Here is a 22064-nt window from a genome sequence, read left to right on the forward strand (position 1 = left end):
ATACATACATATACATATACATATACATACACATACATATACATACACACATACACACACACACACACAATCTTATTGTACACAGTCTTATTTGGGAAGTTGAAAATATTCCTGTAAGCAAAATAGTATTGTTTCAAATTCTTCATTTGCCATTCTTTTGAACAGATTTTAATCCCTTTTGTTCTTGTGATGTGTGCTTTTGAAGCAGTTCAGTTAACTACCCAGTTATCATCCAAAAGGTAAGATAAATTTCTAAAGGAAGCATTTGGCATGCCCATTTTCAGGAAACGAGAGTAAGCATTTGAGGGTATTTCATGTGATGGCTGTTAAGTTGCTGTGACATAGATTGTTTACTATAAAAATGAGGGAAATGTTTTACTCTTATAATCAGTGTTTAGTTATCATTAGAAGAAATTTGTTGATTTGGGCCTCCAGCAGCCTGAAGTGCTTTCTCAGTGTTAATGTAGTGGACTATTACTCAAGGTAGGAAAGAGGCTCCCTAGGAACAGCAAAACGTGAATGTTAACTGAATATGGTTAGTGACTCGTTTGTCATAGATAAAACTGCTGACAAAAAAACGGGGGCTATCGCTCTCACTACCTCTTGACTTAGTTCTTAGTTGTGTACAGTTTGGACAAATATATTAACATTATTTCATGTTACATGGCTTCAAATGAACTTTTCTGAGTGTCAGTAATTTATTTAGTCTCTCAGTCTTGATTTCCACGTATTTGGCAAATGGAGTTGGAAGTCTTCTTTCTGAGTTTTGGGAACTTTCTGGAGCAGTCAGTCTTAAGCAATCAAGACTTTAAGGAGAAGCTGTCAACTCAACTGTTTGCTCTTTTTAACCAATGAAATTGTCTCATCAGTACAGGACTGATCAGCCTCCCTGAAAGACACTTGAGATAAATATGAAGCTTCGTAGCAGTTTTGTTATTCTTGAAACAAATTGGCATATTCAATGCTGAAGGAAATAACTAATATCAGCATAAATTTGCATGTTCTTCCTGATGAGTTTAAGCTAGAACTGTGTCTAGCATATTATTATGCACATGGCATAATTTTAGAAAATGTTTTCCTTCCACTGTTTAAGAATAGTAGAAATTTCATTTCTCATTTAATTTTGTATATTTTTTGCAGGATATTTGTATGTAACATTGAAAGCATTTAGATCTTGGTCACGTCACATAGCAGAGTCTCTTCCCCTTAGTTACGCAGGTACATTAAAAGCTGTTGGTGTTGTTATTGTCAGCTGCCGTTGTCAATTCTGATTCACGGTGACAGGTTACAGAGTAGAACTGCTTCATAGGCTTTTCTTGGCTATAATCTTTATGGAAGCAGGTTGTCAACCTTTTCAGTTAGCAAAAGAGTTGTAGGAAATAATGCTGGAGAGGTAGGCCAGGGTCAGAGCGTGTGGAGTGAATTCTTTTACTGGCACCATTAAAGCTGGTGCTAGACAGTGCCTGCGTCAGGGTTGCTGGACTGTGAGTTCAGACTTTGAGTACAAAGGTTTCTGAGTGACCACTGCATTTTTTCAAACCTGTCATTAGAAAAACAGTTATTTCTTAAAAGCAAATCATAAACCTCAACCAAAACCTTCTACCTTATAAAATTAAGTCAAAAAGGATCATGAACAAGTCTTTTAGGAAAAAAACTAAGAAAATATCTGGGACCCAGGGCTAGCCAGAGAAGTAAATGTGACACCCAAACCATGATCCTTAAAAGGAGAAGTTAGTAAAATGAGTTCATCAAAATCAAAAGATTTGCTCATGACAGACCTTGTTAAGAGGTAGAAAGAGTCACAGACTGGGAGAAAATATTTGCAAACCACAGTGCTGACAGAGAAAGGCATATATAAAGAACTCTCCAGCTCAACAGTACAAAGAAATCAGTTGGAAAATGGGCAGACGAACTGGAAAGCATGTACAAATGGCAAATAAGCCAATGGAATGAAGTTCAACATCATTAGCCATTAAGGAAATGCAGATTTAAACCCCAATGAGATATCAGTATATATCTGTTGATATGGCTAAAATAAACAGCAACATCACTAAGTGCTGGTGAGAGTGCAGAGAAATTGAATCCTTCAGACCTTGTTGATAGGAAGGTAAGGTGTTACATCCATCCTGGGAGAGTTGGACAGTTTCTTAGGAAACTGAACATGCAGTTGCCATATGAAATGTACTCTTGGGGATTTTTTTCTAGAGAAATGAAAACTTATGCTTATACAAATGTTTATAGCAGCTTTATTTGTAATAGCCACAAACTGGAAGCAACCCTGATGCCCTTCAATGGTTGAATGGTTAAAAATAAAATAAAGGGAAGGAACTATTAATGTAAACAACAACCTCGATGAATCTCCAGAGAATTAGGCACCATGAAAAAGCTTGTACACTGTATGATTCTGTTTACATTCTTGAAATGACAAATGGAAAGAAATGGAAGAGAGATTAGTGGTTTCCAGGGAGGGTGGTGGTGGTGAGTGGAGGATGGGTGTTCTGGTAAAAGGCCATCCAAGGGGATCCTGGTAATGGAAGTGCTATGTATCTGGACGCTGTCTTTGTCTTTGTCCTGGCTGTGTGCTTACTGTGCTGAAGGAAGGTTGGGCAATGGGCAATCTACTTCCGTAGTGATACCGCCTTGGAAACCCAAGGAGGGGTCGCTATGAGTCTGGTCGACTGGACAGCACATAGCAACAATAACAGTTTTGCAGGATGTTGCCCTTGGGAGAGACTGGGTGTATGATTTCTCTCTATTATTTCTTACAACTTTTTATGAACCTACAAATTATCTTAAAATTTAAAATATCATCATTCATGTCCTTTTAATACTACAGAAAAAAAATATTAAAAGTCTTCAATGGCATGTTTGAAATATAGCCCACCCTGTGGGAGAATCACCCATTAGGTAATACGGAGATAGCTCTGGTGAAAATGGTATTTTCAGAAGCAAAAATACTAACAAATATTGGGTTATTTGGTTATTCTAACTTTCAGTGTGTTTTGAATGTGTGTTTTTTTAAAGTGCCTATTATATTTGATTTTTTTTTTCCATTTTTTTTCAGCCTTTTTCTCATTGTTCTTGTTATATCAGACATTATGGCTCTGGTAAGGTTTTACTGGATATTCAGTATAAATAAGATCAAGAAATTAAGTGCCGAACTAATTTAATAAAGAGCTATACGACTGCATTTTTATACATGAAATATTTAGGTATTGAGTTGTAAGTGTTGGCATAATTTACACATATACAGTTGTTTTATTTGTGTGAATTTTGTGTGACTCACTGTGCAGTGAGTGCTCTTCTTAAGAGTCAAAGGGCTTCGTGCTTGGTTTGTTCTCATCCGTCATTTTATATCTAGTATTTATATTGCGTTGTATCTGAAATGAACCTTCCATAGGACTTATTAAAAAATAGTTTAATTTTAGGTAGTGCATCATTTTCCTACTTGAAATGTTGATTTTTCAACCCTTCTTGCAGACTAAAAAGGAAGGGAAAAGGAGAAGGGAGGGAAGGAGAGTCAAGAAAAGAGGGGAGAAAGGAAAGAGGAAATACGGCTTTTTAAGTGAGTAGGTGTCACTGAGGGATGATGGGTGGAGGCTCTTACATACAGTGTGTTACCAAAATGAGGATCCTTTTTTAACATCTGCAAGTTTGAGAAATCTCCAAGACCACCCTCAGGTTGATGATTAGCTGGAAGGGCTCACAGAACACATTGAAAGCTGTTCCACTCTTGATTATGGTTAAAGGACACAGATTAAAATTAGCTGAGGGAAGAAGCAAATAGGACAGGGTCCAGGAAGGACCAGAGGTGGAGCCTTCAGTTGTCCTGGTCTGTGGAACCCGGACAGCGTTAGGGAACGTTGCCAGCCTGGAGGCTCACCGAAGCCTTGGGGTTTCTTGTTTTGGTGTCACTGAGGCTCAGTCACATGCTGGGCATGTGGCTGACCTTTATTCTCCGGCTTCTTCTGAGTAGAACTGATACCACAGCCACCACCATAAACTACACTGTTGACCATCTGGTGGTCAAAGCCCCTGGGCAAGCAGACAGTCCTACCACACATCCCTTCCCAAAGGCCTAGAGATTCCTTCCCGGTAGCCTCCTCTTAGGGTAGGGTTAATTCTTCACATCTTATGATAGAAGTGACTGGAGACATTGATTAGGGTAATTAAGCTGATTAGGCTGCAGATCAGTAGTTTGGTGGTTGGCACCCACCAGCCACTCCACTGGAGAAAGAGAAGGCAGTCTACCTCTAAGGACTGATAGCCTTGGAAACTCTACAGGGCAGTTCTGCTCTGTCCTTCAGGGTCACTTAACAGAATGGACTCGATAGCAACAGGTTTGGATTTAGATGAGAACATTTTCATGTTGTATTGAACTGCATATCGCTGTATTTCTGAAATTGACCACACATACTGTTAGAACAAATCAGCTGTCAAGTTTGCTAATAAAGGGGCAAATTGGAAGACAGAACATTTAAAATCTCGGTGATTAATTCCACGTGAAGAGTCAGATCGCTTACTGTCCTTTACAGAGCCGTGGTGACCTGGCTTCTGCTTGCTGAACAGCCCTCATCTCTTCCCCCCCTCCCCGCTTTCTCGCTACCTGCCTCACCTCAAACCTGTCCAGGTCTGTCAAAACTCTTGACATTAATAAAGTCTACTCCCTACTGCTCTTTCAGCTGACTCCTACTTTTCCTTTAAATTCCAGTTTAGGAGCCACTTCCCACAGGAAGTATCCCCTTAAACCCCAATAGGGGAGTACATGCCCCCAAACTCTGCACTCTTCACAGCGGTGCTTGTATTTTCCAGTAGGAACATTCATCACACTGTGTGTGTAATTGCCTGATAATTGGACTGAGTCATTCACAAGACCATGCACCTCATGAGAGGACTCTGTCTCTAGGACCTAACACAATGATGAGCACATAGGAGGCAATCAATAAATGTTTGTTGAATGGGTGGATGTTACGGATTCTTTTCACTTAATATCTTTGGTATCATTTAATGTCTTTAAAGTTGGCTGGTTCTTTTTTATTTCTGGCCCTTCACAAATATCACTCTTATGTTCATCTGATTAAATAGTTCTGTTTTTAGATGAGGAACTCTGGTGGCCTAGTGCCTAAAGCACTTGACTGCTAACCAGAAGGCTGGCAGTTCAGACCCCCTGGCCACTTCTCAGAAGGAAGATGGGGCAATCTACTTCCCTAGAGATACAGCCTGGGAAACCCAATGAGGGGTCGCTATGAGTCAGATCTGACTCAGTGGCAGTCACTTTTTTTGAGTTTATTTTTCAGACTATTGTTTATTTTATTAGACGTGAACATTTCAGCAATATCAATATTTTATTGATAGTGAAGGGTCAGAAATCTGAAACACATATTCCTAGAGCAACTTTGTTTTTAAATCAAATTAAATTTCTTTTAATTAATGGAACCATATTTTATTTTCTAGCATTTTTTCTTCTTGGTCAAGGATTATGGCAGCTGGCTTGACATTGGAACAAGGTATAGTATATATTCACAGAAGTTCTTAAGAGTACAGCAAAAAAAAATAATAATTTGGGTGGGAAGAGAGCTGTTATATTATTACAGTCAATGTCCTGAAACAAAATGTGTTGAATGTTGAATGGAAAATGAATCTGCTCTGTAAAGTTTCACCCAAATCACAATAAAATAAATAAAAGTAAGTTGGTATTGTTACCCCAAGAAGGCACCAAAGTGATTTGAGGGAAGCATAAGGAGGAGCAGTCTTTCAGCCTCTTCTGAAGGTGAGACAGGTCATCTCCTCCATTCTTCTTGGTGTTGACACATCATCAGGGTTCTGGAACGTAGGAAGAGGGAGGTAGATGCTGAGTGTGGAGAGGACAGGGCACAGCAGGAAGGTGGAGAGGAACGAGGTGATCACTCCTGTGCCCTTGTGTGTTTTCTCTCTGTCACTGTTCCTCTCTCTGTTTCTGTCTCTTTCTTTCACAGTGAGGCTCTGCAAGTTGCAGTATGAATTTGATGTGGTGGCTTAAGTCCCATGTCATTATTATCTGCTTCTTAGGGTCTTTAGATGTTTAGTATGAGACGATTTTAACATGTGCAGCTTTGTTATTTAGTGCATCAGAACGCAAAGTCACCATTTCCTCTTCAGTGATTTCAATGTCAGTGATGGCCATTATCTGTTAAGTTTATTTTCTTTGAGAAGAAAGCAGAAAGATTTGATTCTTTTGCCTTTTTGTTTTCAAATTTTTTCTAATGCAAACTACATTTTGGCAGAAGTATTTCATTAGCCAGTATTTGTTCACCACTTCGTGTTGCCAGGAATTGTGATAGGTTTGGGTGAGACACCTGTGTTACATTGCCAGGAATTGTGCTGGTTTGGGTGAGGTACCCCGTGTTACACAGTCTCTGCTCCATTCATAGCTCTCAGGCAGCTCACTGCTTGTTACTTGCACCATATCTGCCTCCCCAAGGGACTGTGGGTTCCCTAACTCTGGGGTCTGATTCAAATCTGTTACATTCTGTATGTGCCAGGCCCATGAGAGGTCCTCTATCCTTCACTGATGTCGTTTCATGGTCTCTTAAGTTTAAAAGCTTAGAGAAAGTGTTGCTGTCACCTCCTCACCAGCCGTCCCATCCTAAAAGTGTCCAGTCAGATGATGAGTCAGAGTGGGGCTTTACACTGGACCACCCATGGTACAATTCCAGTTGTGCCGCCTTTTAGCTGTGAGACCAGGGACAGGTGACTGAACCTCTGAACTCCCCTTTTCCTTGCAGTCGACGTCAATGAATTAGTCCATGGAAAGCGTTCAGCATGGTGTCTGGGATCTGTCAGTAAATATCAGCCTTTACCATTGTTGTTATTCCATAGTCTGTGTTTTTTTATCCTTCATAGTGCTTCTTGCATTTGACATACTTCTCTTTATTCTGATTCATTTATTTTCATTTCAAATATAAGTCAGAATTTTATTGGTTTATAAATTAATTCAGATGAAATATATCGATTTTGTGTGTGAGACTTTTTCGATGAGTGAAATATTTTTTTTTGTTTTGACACTAAAAAGATGCAAAGAATAAAGAGGGTATTTTCACACAAAAATGTGTATCATTCATTTATGCACGCAGTCGCCTACTGCCTACGAGTGGATTCTGATTCATAGCGACCTGATAGGACATGGCAGAACTGCCCCCGTAGGGTTTCCAAAGCTGTCAGTCTTTACGGAAGCAGACTGCCCCATCTTTCTCCTGTGGAGCAGCTGGTGGGTTTGAACCATCAACCTTTCAGCTGAGCACTTAAGCACTGTGCCATCAAAGACCCTTAATTTATATTGCACTGATTAGAATTTCAGGAGCTCTGGTGGTGTAGTGTCTAAGGCATTTGACTGTTAACCAGAAAGCTGGCAGTTCGAGCCCACCAGCCACTCAGAAGGCCAATCAGGCAATCTAATTGCATAGAGATACTGCCTGGGAAACCCGAGGAGAGGTCGCTATGAGTTGAATTGACTCAACAGCAGTGAGTTGGGGTGTTTTTTGTTTTGTTTTGTTTTTTGTAATTAGAATTTCAGATTTTCTCTGGTTAGCTTGAGGTTTATCTTTACCTGGCAATTTTTTTCTTCAAAGTGCATATTTTTAGTATAATTACTAGTAATAGCATATAAAATACAAAGCATTTTTTTTTTTTGCCAGTGTTCTCAGTTGTATCCAGCAAATATTTGTTGAGCATCCACTCATGCCAAGGGGGTTGCTGGTGATGGAAAGGCACAGTCCTGGGCCCTCCGAGAGATTAAGGCTGGGGGAGAAAGCAGGTACACGAGCCAGCGACAGTGCAGACCGAGAAGTTCTGGATTCTCTCTGGGTTGCTGTGGGAGTGCTTAGTTGGGGAGGGTCTGGCTAAATACCACAGGTCTGAGCTTAAGAAAAGCCCATCGGGCCCCAAGACTGAGAAAGAATATATATAGTGAGAAGATGAAGGTGGGGCCTTAGGGACCTCTGATATTTAAGGGCAGAGAACAGGCAGTGCGGAAACAAGACTGAAAGAAGTACCAGAAAGAAAGGGCAGAATTAAACCAAAGCCTGTTGCCATGGAGTCGATTCTGACTCAGATAACCCTATAAGGCAAAAATCCACTGTCACCAAGTTAATCAACTCATAGTGACCCTATAGGATAGAGTAGAACTGCCCCATATGGTTTCCAAGGCTGTAGATCTTTATGGAAGCAGACCGCCTCATCTTTCTTCCACAGAGTGGCTACTGCATTTGAACTGATCACCTTTTGGTTAGCAGCCAAATGCTTTTAACCATTACACCACCAGAGTTCCTTCAGCGACCCTACAGGGAAGAGTAAAATTGCTCCATAGGGTTCCCTACACTGAAATTTTTACAGAAGTCAGCTCCTATGTCTTTCTCCCACAGAGAAACTCATGGTTTTAACCACTGACCTTTCGTTAGCAGCCAAGTGCTTAAGCACTTAGCCACCAGGACTTGTTAGAGAGAATAATATTGTGAAATTCAGAAGAGCATTTCAGGAAAGAGGGGTGTCATCAGATGTTCCAGAGAGGTTATGTAAGACGTAAGTGTGCACTGGGTTAAGCAGCAGTGGTAAAAGTGGGCTGCAGAGACGTGCTCAAACATGGAAGGACTTTTGCTAGGGCTATAGAGTCAGGGTGACTTCAGGCAAAGGTGATGAGGGAAGGAACGTGTAAGGGAGCCCCTAAACATACGTCTCCCTCAGCTGGGCATCTCCTTTGCTTATCTTGACTGTGTTGCTACTTTCACCCCCCAGGACTCGGGAAGAGATTTCCATTCAGCAGCTGTGTCCCCAGTTGATGACCTTTTCCCTCTTCCTGGCTCACTTAGGCCTTCATGCTCTCACTCAGCGGCTGCTTACGAAGCAGCTCTGTGTGCCAGCCTTTCTAACTGTGCGCATATCATCTCTTGTTCAGGTCTCTGCACTGAATGATCCGTCTCCTGTCAGTTCATCCTGGTGCCATTCCATTTATCACCATTTCTCCTTGTTCCCTTTCTGTCACCTCCATTCTTTCGTGTAAAACTTGACAATCAAATACCAGATCAAAACTCATCTTTCCTTTTTCTACCTCTTTTATGATGCATTGTTTCAACAAGAAGAAAAAAAGAATGGAAGATGGCTGGATGGATAGATAGAGGAGGGACAGAAGGATGAGTAGAGAGAAAATCTCGTTTAGCCTTTGATTTTCCTGCTTTCTGGCATCAGCCTCACCCTCTGACCCATTCTGTAATGCCAGCAGCCGTTGTTGCCCAGAAGAAATTACTCCATCTTCTTTGCAGTTTTTAAAGTTGCTTGTGTAAAGATAGTCACAATTTCCAATGGAAAATTCTGGCATGCCTCTGTTTAGCAATATGAAGATAAGCGGTTTTATAAGTAATTTAATAAAATCATGTTTATCTCTTCTCCCTTCTGGAATCACCAGAAGACCCCCAAAACTGTTTGGGGGATTGGATTGTTTTGCCACAGAAAAAATTCTACCCAAACCTGAGAAAACTCCAGATTAAACAGTGATTGAGAACACTTAAGGATTGTTTTAAAAAATTAGTAATTGCTATTAAAGTAACATTTATTGCATCTAATGTATTAGGGCTATACTTAATGTTATTTCGTTAATGATGATGTACTTATGTTATTTAGATTATGACAATGATGTGACGAAAATACAATTATTTCCATTTTGGAGAAGAGGAATCTGGGTCAGAAAGACTTAAGAATATGCAGTTATATGGCATGGCTAAATCTCATTTTTTAAATAGTACATGCATTAATTATATAGCTCATTTCCTCAAGGAAAAAAAAATACATATATTGAGCATTCCCCCATGTACAGCGTTCCCAGGCAGCGTGAAGCCCTCGGAGATGAGTGGGATTGCCCGCCTAGGACTTAGGGATGCTCTTCTCTGGCAATAACCACTTCCTCAGAATACTGGCAAGAGAATTCAAGCACTGAATGGAAGATTCCAATAGAAAACCTGTAAGGGGCATGCCAACCCTGGAATTACGGCCCCTGTGTTCAGGGAGGCTACGGAGTGACACGGGATGTGTGATGACATCATGACTAATCCGAGGCAGTGTGTGGTGAAGGACTAGATGCATACAGGAGGGAGGAGCCTTCACCTCAGGCTCCAGTGACTGAGGAAGCCTTGTGGAGGCCTGTGTCGCAGATGGCCCTTGAATGACGGCTGTCATTTCAATTAGGGGACTGAGTGGTTTGGGAAGGAGTATTTTAGACAGAGGAAATGGACATTAGCAAAGCTATAGAGGTGAGGAAATGTGGCTAGGGAGGGTGAGAAATCATTTCCATTTCAGAAGCTGTAGATTTTAGATAAAGAGAGTCCTGGAAAGTAGTCTTTTGGGACACGTCTTTGAATACTTCACAAGGCCTCCATAGGCATACAATGCTGTGTGCAGGACGGATGCTCAACACAGCTCTTTTTTCCTGAAGAAATGATCTCTGGCAGTGCATATGCCATGCAGAAATGAGGTCTAGCTGTGGCATGTCCCTGTCTAACCTTCGTCTCCTTCATGTGGAGCACCTCGATCACAAAGCTACAAGCACACCCTGCAGGCAGGAAGGTGAGGGGCTGCGTTCCTTGGCTGTCCTTGAACTTCAGTATTTAAGGGGACTCCTACGAGTGGCTGTCTGAAAGTGGAGTCTTCACTGTCGTGTATGTACACGTTTACCCAGTGAGGTGAGGGGCTGGGCCAGTGTGTGCCTGGAGGTCGAAGCACAAGCTGAATCAGCCTCGTCAGGGCCATGACAGTGGTGTCCTTGTTTGTTCCTGGCATCAGACCTTGGCAACCAGTCTTCAGTTCTCTCTTAATCCCCTGAAGTCATTTTGTGCTTCCAGGCATAGTTTTTTTCTCTTCTGTTTCCTTCAAGGTCAGTCCTCCAGGCTGCAGTGAGATTGAAAATGCCCTTCACAACGTCACAGGACTTTGCACCAAGCCCAAATTGCCAGCTTTTACCCTCTTTTTCCTTGATAGTTTTAGAAAGATGCTTTGAGCCATTGTAAAACTGGAATGTGGTATCCAGCATGACATTCCTGGCCCTTCTGTGGCACCTCCAGCCCTGTTCCTTACATGCCTTTATACAGCCAACATGGGAATAAACTGTTCGCCAGAGCACAAAATCATAGCCAAAGAGAGACTACAGAGGCATGGTGAGTGACATCATTCAAACTAAAGACATCAGAATGGTGCGTTCGCACTCTTTGACTAAGAATGTTCTGATAACCCCCATTCTGCAGTACTCTGCCAGCTGTGAGACAAGTGTGTGAACTCCGTGGGTCAGATCTGTAATTAATTTGTGTGTTTATGTTAAAATATTATATAATCAGTGTTATATGGGACACATGTGCTATACAGATACTTTGTGGTGGTAGTGTTTTTTATGATGGCCATTGCCATATGTATGTGCTGACCGTATGTCTTGGTTTACCTATTGTCCTGATGTAATTGTTATACTGCCATCTGTAATAATGCAACAATAGAAGGAGCTCTGGTAGGGAAGTGGTTAAGGCATAGCTGCTAACTAAAGAAAGTCAGGGGCTCAAACCCACCAGCTGCTTTTTGGAAGAAAGATGACGTAGTCTGCTTCTGTCAAGATTTTCAGCCTTGGAAGTGCTGTGGGGGTTGCTAGGAGTCAGAATCGACTCAATGACAGTGAGTTCTGTACATTAAAAATATAAAGTGGATGGGAAGATAATAAAGGCATAACCAGTTAATAAGTTATAGTAAACCTTAGTCTGTCTCGGTTTCAGGGATTCACCACCAGGGGTCTAACTCCCAAGGGTCAACGAGGTGCTTTCTTTGGGGGACTCCAGGGAAACAGGTCGAATAGGGGCCACAGAGCTCTGTCCTGCTTGTCAAGCTGAGGGCATTGGACCATCCTGCATACGTTGCCCACATGCTCTCCTGGTTATTCCTGTGGAATTGCTGTCTCTGTTTGTCTTCTTTGTCTCATATTTTATCATCCCAGAGATGCCACTTTAAGAAGGAAGATGACTGTGGAGAGGAGGGTGAGTGCAGGATGCAGAAACAAAAGCTGAGTTTGCCAGGTTGTGCTCTGCACGCTCTTGTGCCTGCTGCTGCCCTGTCTGGTTAAATTCTAAGGTCTTCTCCGTATCTCCCCTGAAGCTCCCATGGCATCTACTGCACAGGTAGCCGTGTGTGTGACTAATGGGCCAGGGCAGCCCTCTGTCTTCATAAGCATCTAATTTATCGCCAGCAAGGGCTTGGAGAGTGGAGGAATAGTCTTCAAGATTGGGTTCCTACGTAAAAGCTGCATTATTAGACGCTTCGTTCTGCTTTCTGTCTGTGGCAATGTTGCTCTTCAGCCTGGGGTTGCTGATTAGTCCGGTATGGAGGTATATGTGAGTGGCCGCGGTGTTCCTCATGGTGCTCGTTCGATTACCCTTATGCTGGAGCTCTTGCAACGGGAGCCGGGTGGATTGAAATTGTGCCCCTGCAGTGGTTTCCCTTTGTGACGTATTTCATTTTTGAACCCCTATGTATTGGTGATATAGTTGGTAACTTCAGCCACTGCGTGCCTTTCAGTCACAGTCGTGGAAAGGCGTCCTTTTGTCCTTGCCATGTCATTGCTCTGTGAATGCTGAAATGGTGGAGATGTGCCCAGGGTTTTAGGGAAGAGTGGAGCCACTGACCCCGTGACTGTGGCCTGGCATGTTCCGTAGCATTTATGCTGTTATGGTGGTGATGGCAGTGGGTTTTCAGAATACTTTGCAGAGATTCCTCAGCTACCAGTTTCAAGTTAATAAAGTAAAAAAGAAAACTTGCATTAGTAGGACATGAGGCAGTATCTTTCTTCAGATGTTCAGTACTCTGTTTAAAATGCATCTTCAGAGCAGTTTTACCAAGGGGAAACAGATTCCAGGAGGGTGGTGGAGTCACTAGTTCCCTGGGGCTGGAGGGCGGGTTCAGTGTCCTCTTGAGAGCCTGGTGGTGTCAGGCATGGGAGAATGTCCTGCTCAGCCCGTGAAGTCAAGCTGTGGGGGCTGACAGAACTAGCTTAGGGTTTTCTTCTTTGAATCTTTTACACTTTATCTTCATTCATAGCCAGTCATAAACTTTACAGAGTGTATGGCATCCTGAAAGAAGTGTGTTTTTAAAACTAGAGCAAAATCTTCTTTGAGATAATCTTCATAATTAAAGAAGCATATGGTTGAATTAAGTTTATGTTCTAATGTGTCTGTAGGGAGGTGAGTAGAGACTTCTCTGGCGGTTTGATTGATTGGACGGTGGTGTTCATCTGGGCTTCAATGCTTCCTACATGGACTCGTACTCAAACATAAATAACTAAAGATTTAGCATTTCTGTCCAGATATAATGAAAACTCAGGATTCTGCTCAATAATCGTTAAATATTCTCCTGAAGGTAATTAATAAGTGTCATAAAATGCCTTTACTTTTACAAATATCAAGCTTCATTAACATCAACAGTTCTCAGCCTTTTTCCAGTGCTAATCCTTCTGACAGGTATGACCCACTTCTGTTACCCGTCACCCTGGTTGGGAAGAGGTACCATCAACCTTTTGTCACGTGTTGTACAGGCTGAAAAGGCCTGCTTGGTGATTGTGTTTGCACCTGTACACATAGCCCCACCCCTCTCTATCATCACACAGGCGCACCTTGATAATTGCTGATTTAAATGATATTGAAATGGCCATGGGAGGGGGATGTGGGAATAGCTAAATTTACTTTACGTTGAAATGTGATGGTCCTTTGACTCCGCCATGCTAAGATGATGCTACCACTTGATAGTTGGAAAGTGTCATGAAGGGGCTGCTTTATGGCTTAACTGCATGAAGGTGAGGAGCTTCCTGTCTCCTGCCAGTAATGTCAGCTGCCATGAGTTGGAAGTCATTACTTTCAGGCCATTGGAAGGAGATAAGTGCTCTGGGCAGTACCTTTTGTAAACCGGCTTTCCATTACATTTGAGGGTGGGTCACATGCTGGTCCGACAGAACTTATTTCTATTAAGAGATCAAATTAGATTTAATATTTTGGCCTGAAAGTTATAATAAAATTTAACAGAACAAAAATTTGCTACGATGTAATCTTGTCTGCTTTTTTTTTTTACAATATTATCAAGATATAATTTGCATACTATAAAATTCATCCATTTTAAAGGTACAATTCAATGATTTTTAGGAAATTTATAGTTGTGCAACTATCACCACAATCTAGTTTTTGAATATTTCTACCACCCAAAAAACTCCCCGATGCCTGATGGATATGTCTAGAAGACGGGAAAGTGGTGATAATGGAAAGGGTGTGAATAGTTGCTAAAGTAGAGTCCTTTAGTGAGGAAGTTGAGATCACTGTGGACGTGGAAGGGCTTGTTCAGACAGGAGCAAGGGCAGGAGGAAATACGGGCACAGATATGAGCAGGTTTGCAACTTCCCATAGTTATTAAAACTTAAAAATATGGTATTGAACTATCCCTCTCTGTTAATGGATACGTGGCTGTCTTGATGCCTTTCCTCTCACATGGTCTCCCTGCTTATGATGTGTTTTCTTTTCCTCTCTTGTAGCATCAGCCACTATGTGATTGTCATGTCCATGACCATATTTCTGGTGTTTCTCAATGGCCTAGCCCAACTGCTCACGACGAAGGAGCTCAGACTGTGTGGGAAACCCAAAAGCCATCTCATATGATGTTGCCGAAGTCGCCTCCGCATCTGGGTCCCATTGCTCGTTCTCTCTGGACACTCGGGTGTGCCACAAAATCCCATCAAAGGTTCAGTAAGAAGATGGATATGAACGCACAGCGGAGTCTACTCTTACAAAGGAAATTATGTGCGGAATTCTGAATTTAGTGGTTATGGGGAATAAAGGAGTTTCCTTTGTCTTCATGTGTTGCCTGCAGGAAACAGTGGGGACGTCTGGAGAAGCAGTCCCCATTTCCCGTCACCCGGCAGCGCCTCTCACCCATGTTCCGTAGCTTCGCCTGCAACAGACCAGCCCCAACTGCACAGCTTCCCGTGAACCCCAAGGAGCATGTGCTCCTGAGGGGCAGCACTGACTGCGCCCCAAATCAGGGCTACGGCTGAGCTTGAAGGCAGGTTCCAGGGGCGCCATAAGCATTTGTCACCTCTCAGCACTAGATCTGCAAGTAGTGTAACTGCTAAACCACATCACGAGACAGACAACCAGGATTTGTTATTTGGAATTTCCTAAAGCTTCAGTAGAAAGCAGTGCTTGCAGGTACTTGCCATTTTTCTTCAGCATGCGACACTGCTGTCATCTGCTTCTTCTTGTTGTTTGATTGATGGCATTTACATCGTCACCCAGTTGAACCAAGGTTTGACCTTCACATTTTCCCCCCGTTTCTGGATTCTCAAGGCATTTTTGGCAATAGAAAAGTAGAGAGTGCTTGGTGTTTGTGTCTAGCCCATGGAGGAAAGTTTAGAAAGAAGTAGTTTTTAATTGTAGACTCAACATCTGGCATGCCTGTAGCATTGTTTCAACAGGATTTTTTAAATCAATACTTAAACTTTCTGACAATGTCATAAGAATTAGTATGAAAATTACTGTCTTTGTGGGTGTGAAATTCTAACTTGAAGCCCTGAAATCCTCTCATTAAATTTTGATTTTCATTTATAAACCAGTTCTCATGGAGGTAGTAGTCTGAGAGCAGTTTTTATGTGAATTCTCCATAAAAATGACCTTTACACATCACCATGGACTTGGCCTTTTGCCCTAGATAGCTATTCTTCTTCTTCTTCTTCTTCTTTTTTTTTTTTTTTGGCACAACATGATGTAGTATACCAGTAGCTTTTGGCTGATGCTAAACTTTGCTGGTATGGGTCCTATTTTAAAAAAATGATTGCTTTTGAATTGAATTATAGCATTACTAATTCATGTTAATGACTAGGAAGCTCTCTACAAATTACTAGATTTTTCAAATGGGTGGATGAGTGAACAAATACAATGTAGAAGACTCAAAGATCAGTTTGACAAAATGTGCTTCCTTCATTTTTAGTGATGAGGAAGCTTGGTTATACATTATTTGTGTTAATACTTTATGGTACAGCAGAAAAAACACTACAATACCCAAAAGGAAGGTGTGTTGATGCTGATGCATCGGTCTGTAATAGACGTGTGGATGCCTGTGCGTCGGGCTGTAATACACAGTCTACGTAGACAGCTAAGGAGGTGCTGCAGCAGCAATGGCATTGGCAGGTAGAGAATCCGTGAGCTGTTACATTGCCTTAGAGGATTCTTACGAGTTTTTCACAAGTCAGAGAAAACTGATCTTCTAAACACTTATATTTCACTCTTCACATCTAGTTTTGCTTTTTGTCTTTTCCCGGACTTTCACAGGAAGTGATGGATCTTTTATGCAACACTGCAGTAGGGGCATGCTGCTCTCTCTTTCCTTTGCTCTCTGAGGCATGCTTGGTCTTGGTGTTGCTGAGTTGCTTTGGTGTGAACTTACAGAAGGGGAGAATGCGCGTGCCGTGACAGGCTGGCCCTGCCGCACAGTCCCCCGACCTCTCAGACTCACCAGCAAACAGGGTTTGCTACAGGGGCGTTTCCTACTGCACAGTTTATCAAATATCTCAAAATGTTTGGAATGTCTATTTTTATATTGCATATCAAGAAAAAATAAACAATATTTAAGTACATTTTATTTTTACTTTATTTTGTCTTCTGTGTCAGATTTCCACATCAGAACTTAAGACGTCTACTGACTAACACTGTTTTTTATGTAGGAATTAAAGTAGGCATATCAAGTTGAGAAAATGCTGAACAATAAAACAGTTGTGCCATGTCACGTGAGCTGCTGCCTATCTATAGCTTACCAGTGGGTTGATAGTCTGTATTTTATAGTGCAGCATTTTGAACATAAAATGCTTCTTAGTGTTTATGTGGTAGTTCTGTTTTCACAATAATCCTTTTGCTATGATTTGTCAGTCATGGAACTGAAATACATACCTAGGAGCTGTAGTCTTCTAGCTATCACATATGATAACCTTTCTCGTGGAAAACTCATTCCAGTTTTAGCTGACTCAGATAGGAACATGTATGTTATCCCCCCGTACACACACACACACACACACACACTGGATTTAACTCCTCTGTGGTCTTTCTCCTCCAAACCCTTGTTTCGTTGTTAGATGCCTCTGAGTCGGCTCAGACTCACGGCAACCCCGCGTCTAACAACAAACTGTGGCCTGGTCCAGTACCATCTTTGTGACCACCCGTCTACTGATGAGAAAAACAGACAAATGCCAACACAGAGGCATTCTACAAAGTGCCTGACCAGTACTCCTCAAGGTTGCCAGTGTCATCAAACACAAGGAAACTCTGAGAAATGGCTGCAGCCAAGGAGCCCTGACTGCTAAATGTAATGTGGGTCCAGATGGATTCCTGGAGAAGGAAGAGAAAAAGATGGTCGAAGGAAACCTGAACAGAACATCAGTTAATACAAGTCTACCCCAACATGAGTTCATCAATTGTGACAAAATAAACCGCAGTATTGTAAGGGGATGTTAATAGGGGAAATCCGGGTGAGGGCTAGAAGGGAAGCCTGTACCATCTTCACAATTTTTCTGTGAATATGAAACTGAAAAGATTGTTTTAAAAATCAATTGTAATTTTAATTTTTTTTTTTTTTTTAAATGTCTACTAGATGCACAGTTTTACTATATGCATACCAAAAAAAAAAAAAAATCCACTGCCGTTAAGTTGATTCCAATTCATATCAACCTTACAGAACAAGAGAACAGCCGCTTAGAGGTTCCAAGGCTGTAAACCTTTATGGAAGCAGACTCCCTCATCTTTCTTCCGTGGAGCGGCTGGTGGGTTCAAACCTCTGACCTTCTGGTTAGCAGCTGAATGCTTTAACCACTGCACCACCGTAGCTCCTTCTGATATGCATAAGTGCTGTCAGATAAGCTGGAAGTTGAGTTGGTAGCTAGGTCATTCCTTGGTTTTCCTGTTTATCATCTCCCTCTTTGTCATCTTCTCTGTTCCATCACTCCCCTCTCTTAGCCATGCTAGCAATCCAGCATGCATTCTAATATATTTTCCTTCATGAATTAGTTTCCATTGCTTACATGTTCAATATAAATACAATGTGAGTGTGTAGTGTCAGCTGTGTGACTGCTGAGTACTTTTCTTGTGGGAACTGTCCCTCCATTCCTAACCTCATGTCTCTGGCAAGGACTAACATGGGTTGGTAAGACTTCTCTCACCACCATTCCCTAGGGTAGGTGTGTACATCTGACCCAAGCAAGACCAGTCTGAGTTCTCTGCAAGATTTTCAAGCTATAACTGTGAGAAAATGTCTAAGATGTGAAGAGCAGAGGCTGTTGATGGCCAAGTTCTCTGGCTTGTGCAGGAAGGGAGGCTGGAGAAACCAGTGTGCAGAGGAGATGGCTCCTTGTGGGGCCAGAGTCATTGACTCCAGTTGTCCTGACACCCAGCTGCATCTGTGACTTTATCTTATAGTTTGATTGTTTATTTTTTCCTTTAATTAAACGAAATACTCCAGTCGTTTTCCAATAATATCCCCGTAAGCTAGTTCAAGCTGGACTCCATCACTTGCCACCAAGAGTCCTGGCCAATGGAGAATGCATGTTACCACGAGGGAAATGCTTATTCTTCATCATTTCCAGGGATGTGAAGTCCTAGATGTAAACTTGAGAAAAAAGAAGCAGGGAGGGTCAAGGCAATAGGCAGATTTTATGTTTGACGCTGAGTTACTGAAAGTTTTTCAGCGTTCTTAAGGCAACTTAGAGAATATTTCAATGGAAAAATAAGCTGGGTCCAGTGCTCCGCCTGTTGGCGTGTGCTCCTTAACATCGGTCATACTCATCACATCCTTTGCCAGTAAGAAGAAGAGATTGTTTTACTGCTACTTCTAACGCCCTGAATGGATGATGATAAGTCCCAAGTTCCACCTGAAATGTTAATTTTAATATATGTTCTTCTTAGTTTATGCTAAGTTGGAATTGATGGAGCAGAATGGTTCAATGAAAGCCAGTTCATAACCCTGGCTTACAGTATTACAATCGGACCTAATACTGAACACTGTTTCGGTATTACGTAATGCAAACAGTAATTAAAAACCTCAGCTTTACATAGCCTCTGTCTCCAAGAAATGCAGAAAGCTTTTTACACATCCATCCCTCCAAAAACAATTCTCTCATTGATGCTACTGGAGGAAAACTCGCATGAAATAATCAAGTATTTATAGAAAACCTACATGTGCCAAGCCCCGTGATGGGGCTTTACCTTCATTATAAGTGAATCATTGCAACCGCTGTGCTCAGCCAGACCTCGAGGAGTCTGGTCTAGACTCAGACTGGGAAGAGGGCATCTTAGATTCTGCCCAAGTTGGCTCTTTACACTTCCACTTCTAACTTGGTTGTGGCAAACATTGCTGAGTGCCCACCCAAGACCCTCTTCCCTTCTTGTTTACATTCAGGACCCTGATTTGGTTTGCAGCAAAAATGTGCCAGATAAAAAATAAATAAATAAATCCCAACCTTCTTTGCAGTGAGGGATGCCAAGGTGACAGCACTGGTCAACGGGCGGTAAGCCGAGTCCCTGGGCGGGGTGTCTGGGAAAGCTCTTAACTCAGTCACTTTCCTTTGTGCCCTTTGCCCATATCCTTTTTCATGACTGTATGTAGACAGGATGCTGGAGGGAGCAGTATTTTGTGACCTCTGTGTCTACGGTGGCTGTCCTTGGCTGCCCTTGGTTCCCTTTTTTTTTTTTTTTTTTTTCTTTTTTAAGCCTTTCTGGTAGTGTAGTGCCTAAGGCACTTGACTGCTAACCAAAAGGCTGGTGGTTCAAACCCACTGGCCATTCCTCTGAAGGAAGATGGGGCAATCTACTTCCGTAGTGATACTGCCTTGGAAACCCAAGGAGGGGTCGCTATGAGTCGGGTCCGACTTGATGGCCCATAACAACAATAAGCCTTTCTGATTGTTTTATGAGCCATTCAGTGTTATAAACAATTTTTCTACATCGCTGTTACTCGCAACCCCACACTTTAATTGATACACATACCTGAACATGTTTGTAGATACATCTCTTCAGTGTTTGGTGCTGTTTTAATGATGCCTGTAAAATATTTTAACGAACACTTACATAGTAGTCCCTATCATGTGCCAAACATTGTATTAAATGTTTTGCAAACACTAACCTATTTAATCCTCAGAACAGCCCTATGAGGTAAGTGGTGTTGTTACACCATTTTCTTGTTGCAACTCTGACTCATAGCCACCCCATGTGTGCAGGGGAGAACTGCTCTATAGGGCTTCAAGGCTTTGGTTTTCAGAAGCAGATCACCTGTCTTCCAAAATGCCTCTGAATGGGCTTGAACTGCCAGCCTTTTGGATAGTAGTGCTTAACCATTCATGCCACCCAGGGACATTTTACAGGTAAGGAAACTGAAACAAAAGATGGTTAAAATTACTTGCCCAAGTTCCCACAGCTAGTAAATGATGAGGTTTTTATTTTTGCTTTTAAATTTGAAACGGATATTTCCCCAAAATATTCTATCCTGTAATCTGCATAAGAGCATTCGTTGATTTTTGCTTCTGAAAACTCAGTTACTGTACATAAGCAGGAGATCCAGAAAGTAGACCTTTTCAGTTGGGTACATAGAGCCAAATGTAGATAGTATAGGTGAACATGCTTTTGAGGTTGCTTCATGTGTGCAGTTTGCCTGGGGCCACTCACACTAGATTCTTAACATTCACCTTTGAGGCATAGCTCCGCTGTCTTCAAAGTGGTGTGTGAAGCAAAAAAAAAAAAAAAAATTCCTCACTTATACTTTTACTAGCATTAAGGATGGAAGTAAATTTCAGGGAGCTGTTTTCAAACCAGTGAGCCATAGTGGTGAGTGGTTTAAGTGCTCATTTGCTAACCAAAAGGTTGGCGGCTTGAACCCACCAGCTGCACCAGGGATAAAGGACCTGGAATCTCCTTTGGTAATGGTCACAGCTCAGGAAACCCTTTGAGACAGCTCTACCCTGTCATATAGGGTTGTTGTGGTTGGATTTGACTGGATGACAAACAACAACAACAATTTTCGGAAGACCTGGAAATTCAGAGTACTCTCTGGTAGCATAGTGCCTAAGGCACTTGACTGCTCACCAGAAGGCTGGCGGTTCAAACCCACCAGCCACTCCTCGGAAGGAAGGTTGGACAATCCTACTTCCGTAGTGATAACTGCCTCGGAAACCCAAGGAGGGGTCGCTATGAGTCGAGGCCGACTCGACGGCAAACAACAACAAAACAACTTGGTATCATGGATAAATGGTGGCCCCCAAAGAAGATGTGGCTATGTCCTAACCTGCAAACCAGGAAGGATTTGGGGTCTTCACAAGATTCTGGAGAAAGTGTCGACACCAGGATTCCAGACTTCTGGCCTCCAGAACTGGGAAAGAGTAAGTCCTGTTGTTTCTATCCACCAAGTTTGTGGTAGTTTGTTACAGCAGCCCTAGGAAGCTTGCGTACCTGGGGAGGTGATTTTTAGAGAATTGTCAGCCACTTTTCTGACTGCTAAGTCTTTTGACGGAAGCTCTGGTAGTGTAGTTCCTGAGGCACTTGACTGCTAACCAGAAGGCTGGAGGTTCAAACCCACCAGCCACTCCTCGGAAGGAAGGTTGGGCAATCTACTTCCGTGGTGATACTGCCTCGGAAACCCAAGGAGGGGTCACTATGAGTTGGGTCCGACTCGACAGTACATAACAACAACAACAAGTCTTTTGACACATATCACTCAAGTTCTTAACAGGTGACTTATAGAAATACGGAAATAAAAAAAAATGCAATACAGGAGAAATAATTTTTTCCCATTTCTTTGGAATATCCATTTTGAGGCAAGATCTGAATTGTGTTTGTGTTTGGAGAACGCTGTCCTTCTTTAGACTGCTTCTGGAGATACTACCAGGGTCTTCCTGGAACCAGAGCATCACTCAAGTTCCCAGTCCCTTCAAAGAAACTCCCATCTGCTGAATTGGGTTTCAGTGGACTCAGAAAGAAAGTGGATTCCTACTATCTATT

General features: G+C 42.1%; 1 protein-coding gene across 1 annotated transcript in view; it reads left to right on the forward strand.

Annotated features, from left to right (window-relative positions):
* LOC103192548 (GPI ethanolamine phosphate transferase 1) overlaps positions 1–14693 on the forward strand; it is a 148783-nt gene extending 134090 nt beyond the window's left edge. The window contains exons 24-27 of the mRNA XM_007935543.1: positions 166–239; positions 3065–3107; positions 5455–5507; positions 14570–14693. Coding sequence (XP_007933734.1) covers positions 166–239; positions 3065–3107; positions 5455–5507; positions 14570–14693 — 294 coding nt within the window. The remainder of the gene's footprint in view (positions 1–165; positions 240–3064; positions 3108–5454; positions 5508–14569) is intronic.
* Positions 14694–22064: the final 7371 nt, after the last annotated feature.

Source organism: Orycteropus afer, unplaced genomic scaffold (genome assembly GCF_000298275.1).
Source record: "Orycteropus afer afer isolate SDZICR_OR568_19922 unplaced genomic scaffold, OryAfe1.0 scaffold00029, whole genome shotgun sequence".
In the NCBI taxonomy this organism is placed as follows: Eukaryota; Metazoa; Chordata; class Mammalia; order Tubulidentata; family Orycteropodidae; genus Orycteropus; species Orycteropus afer.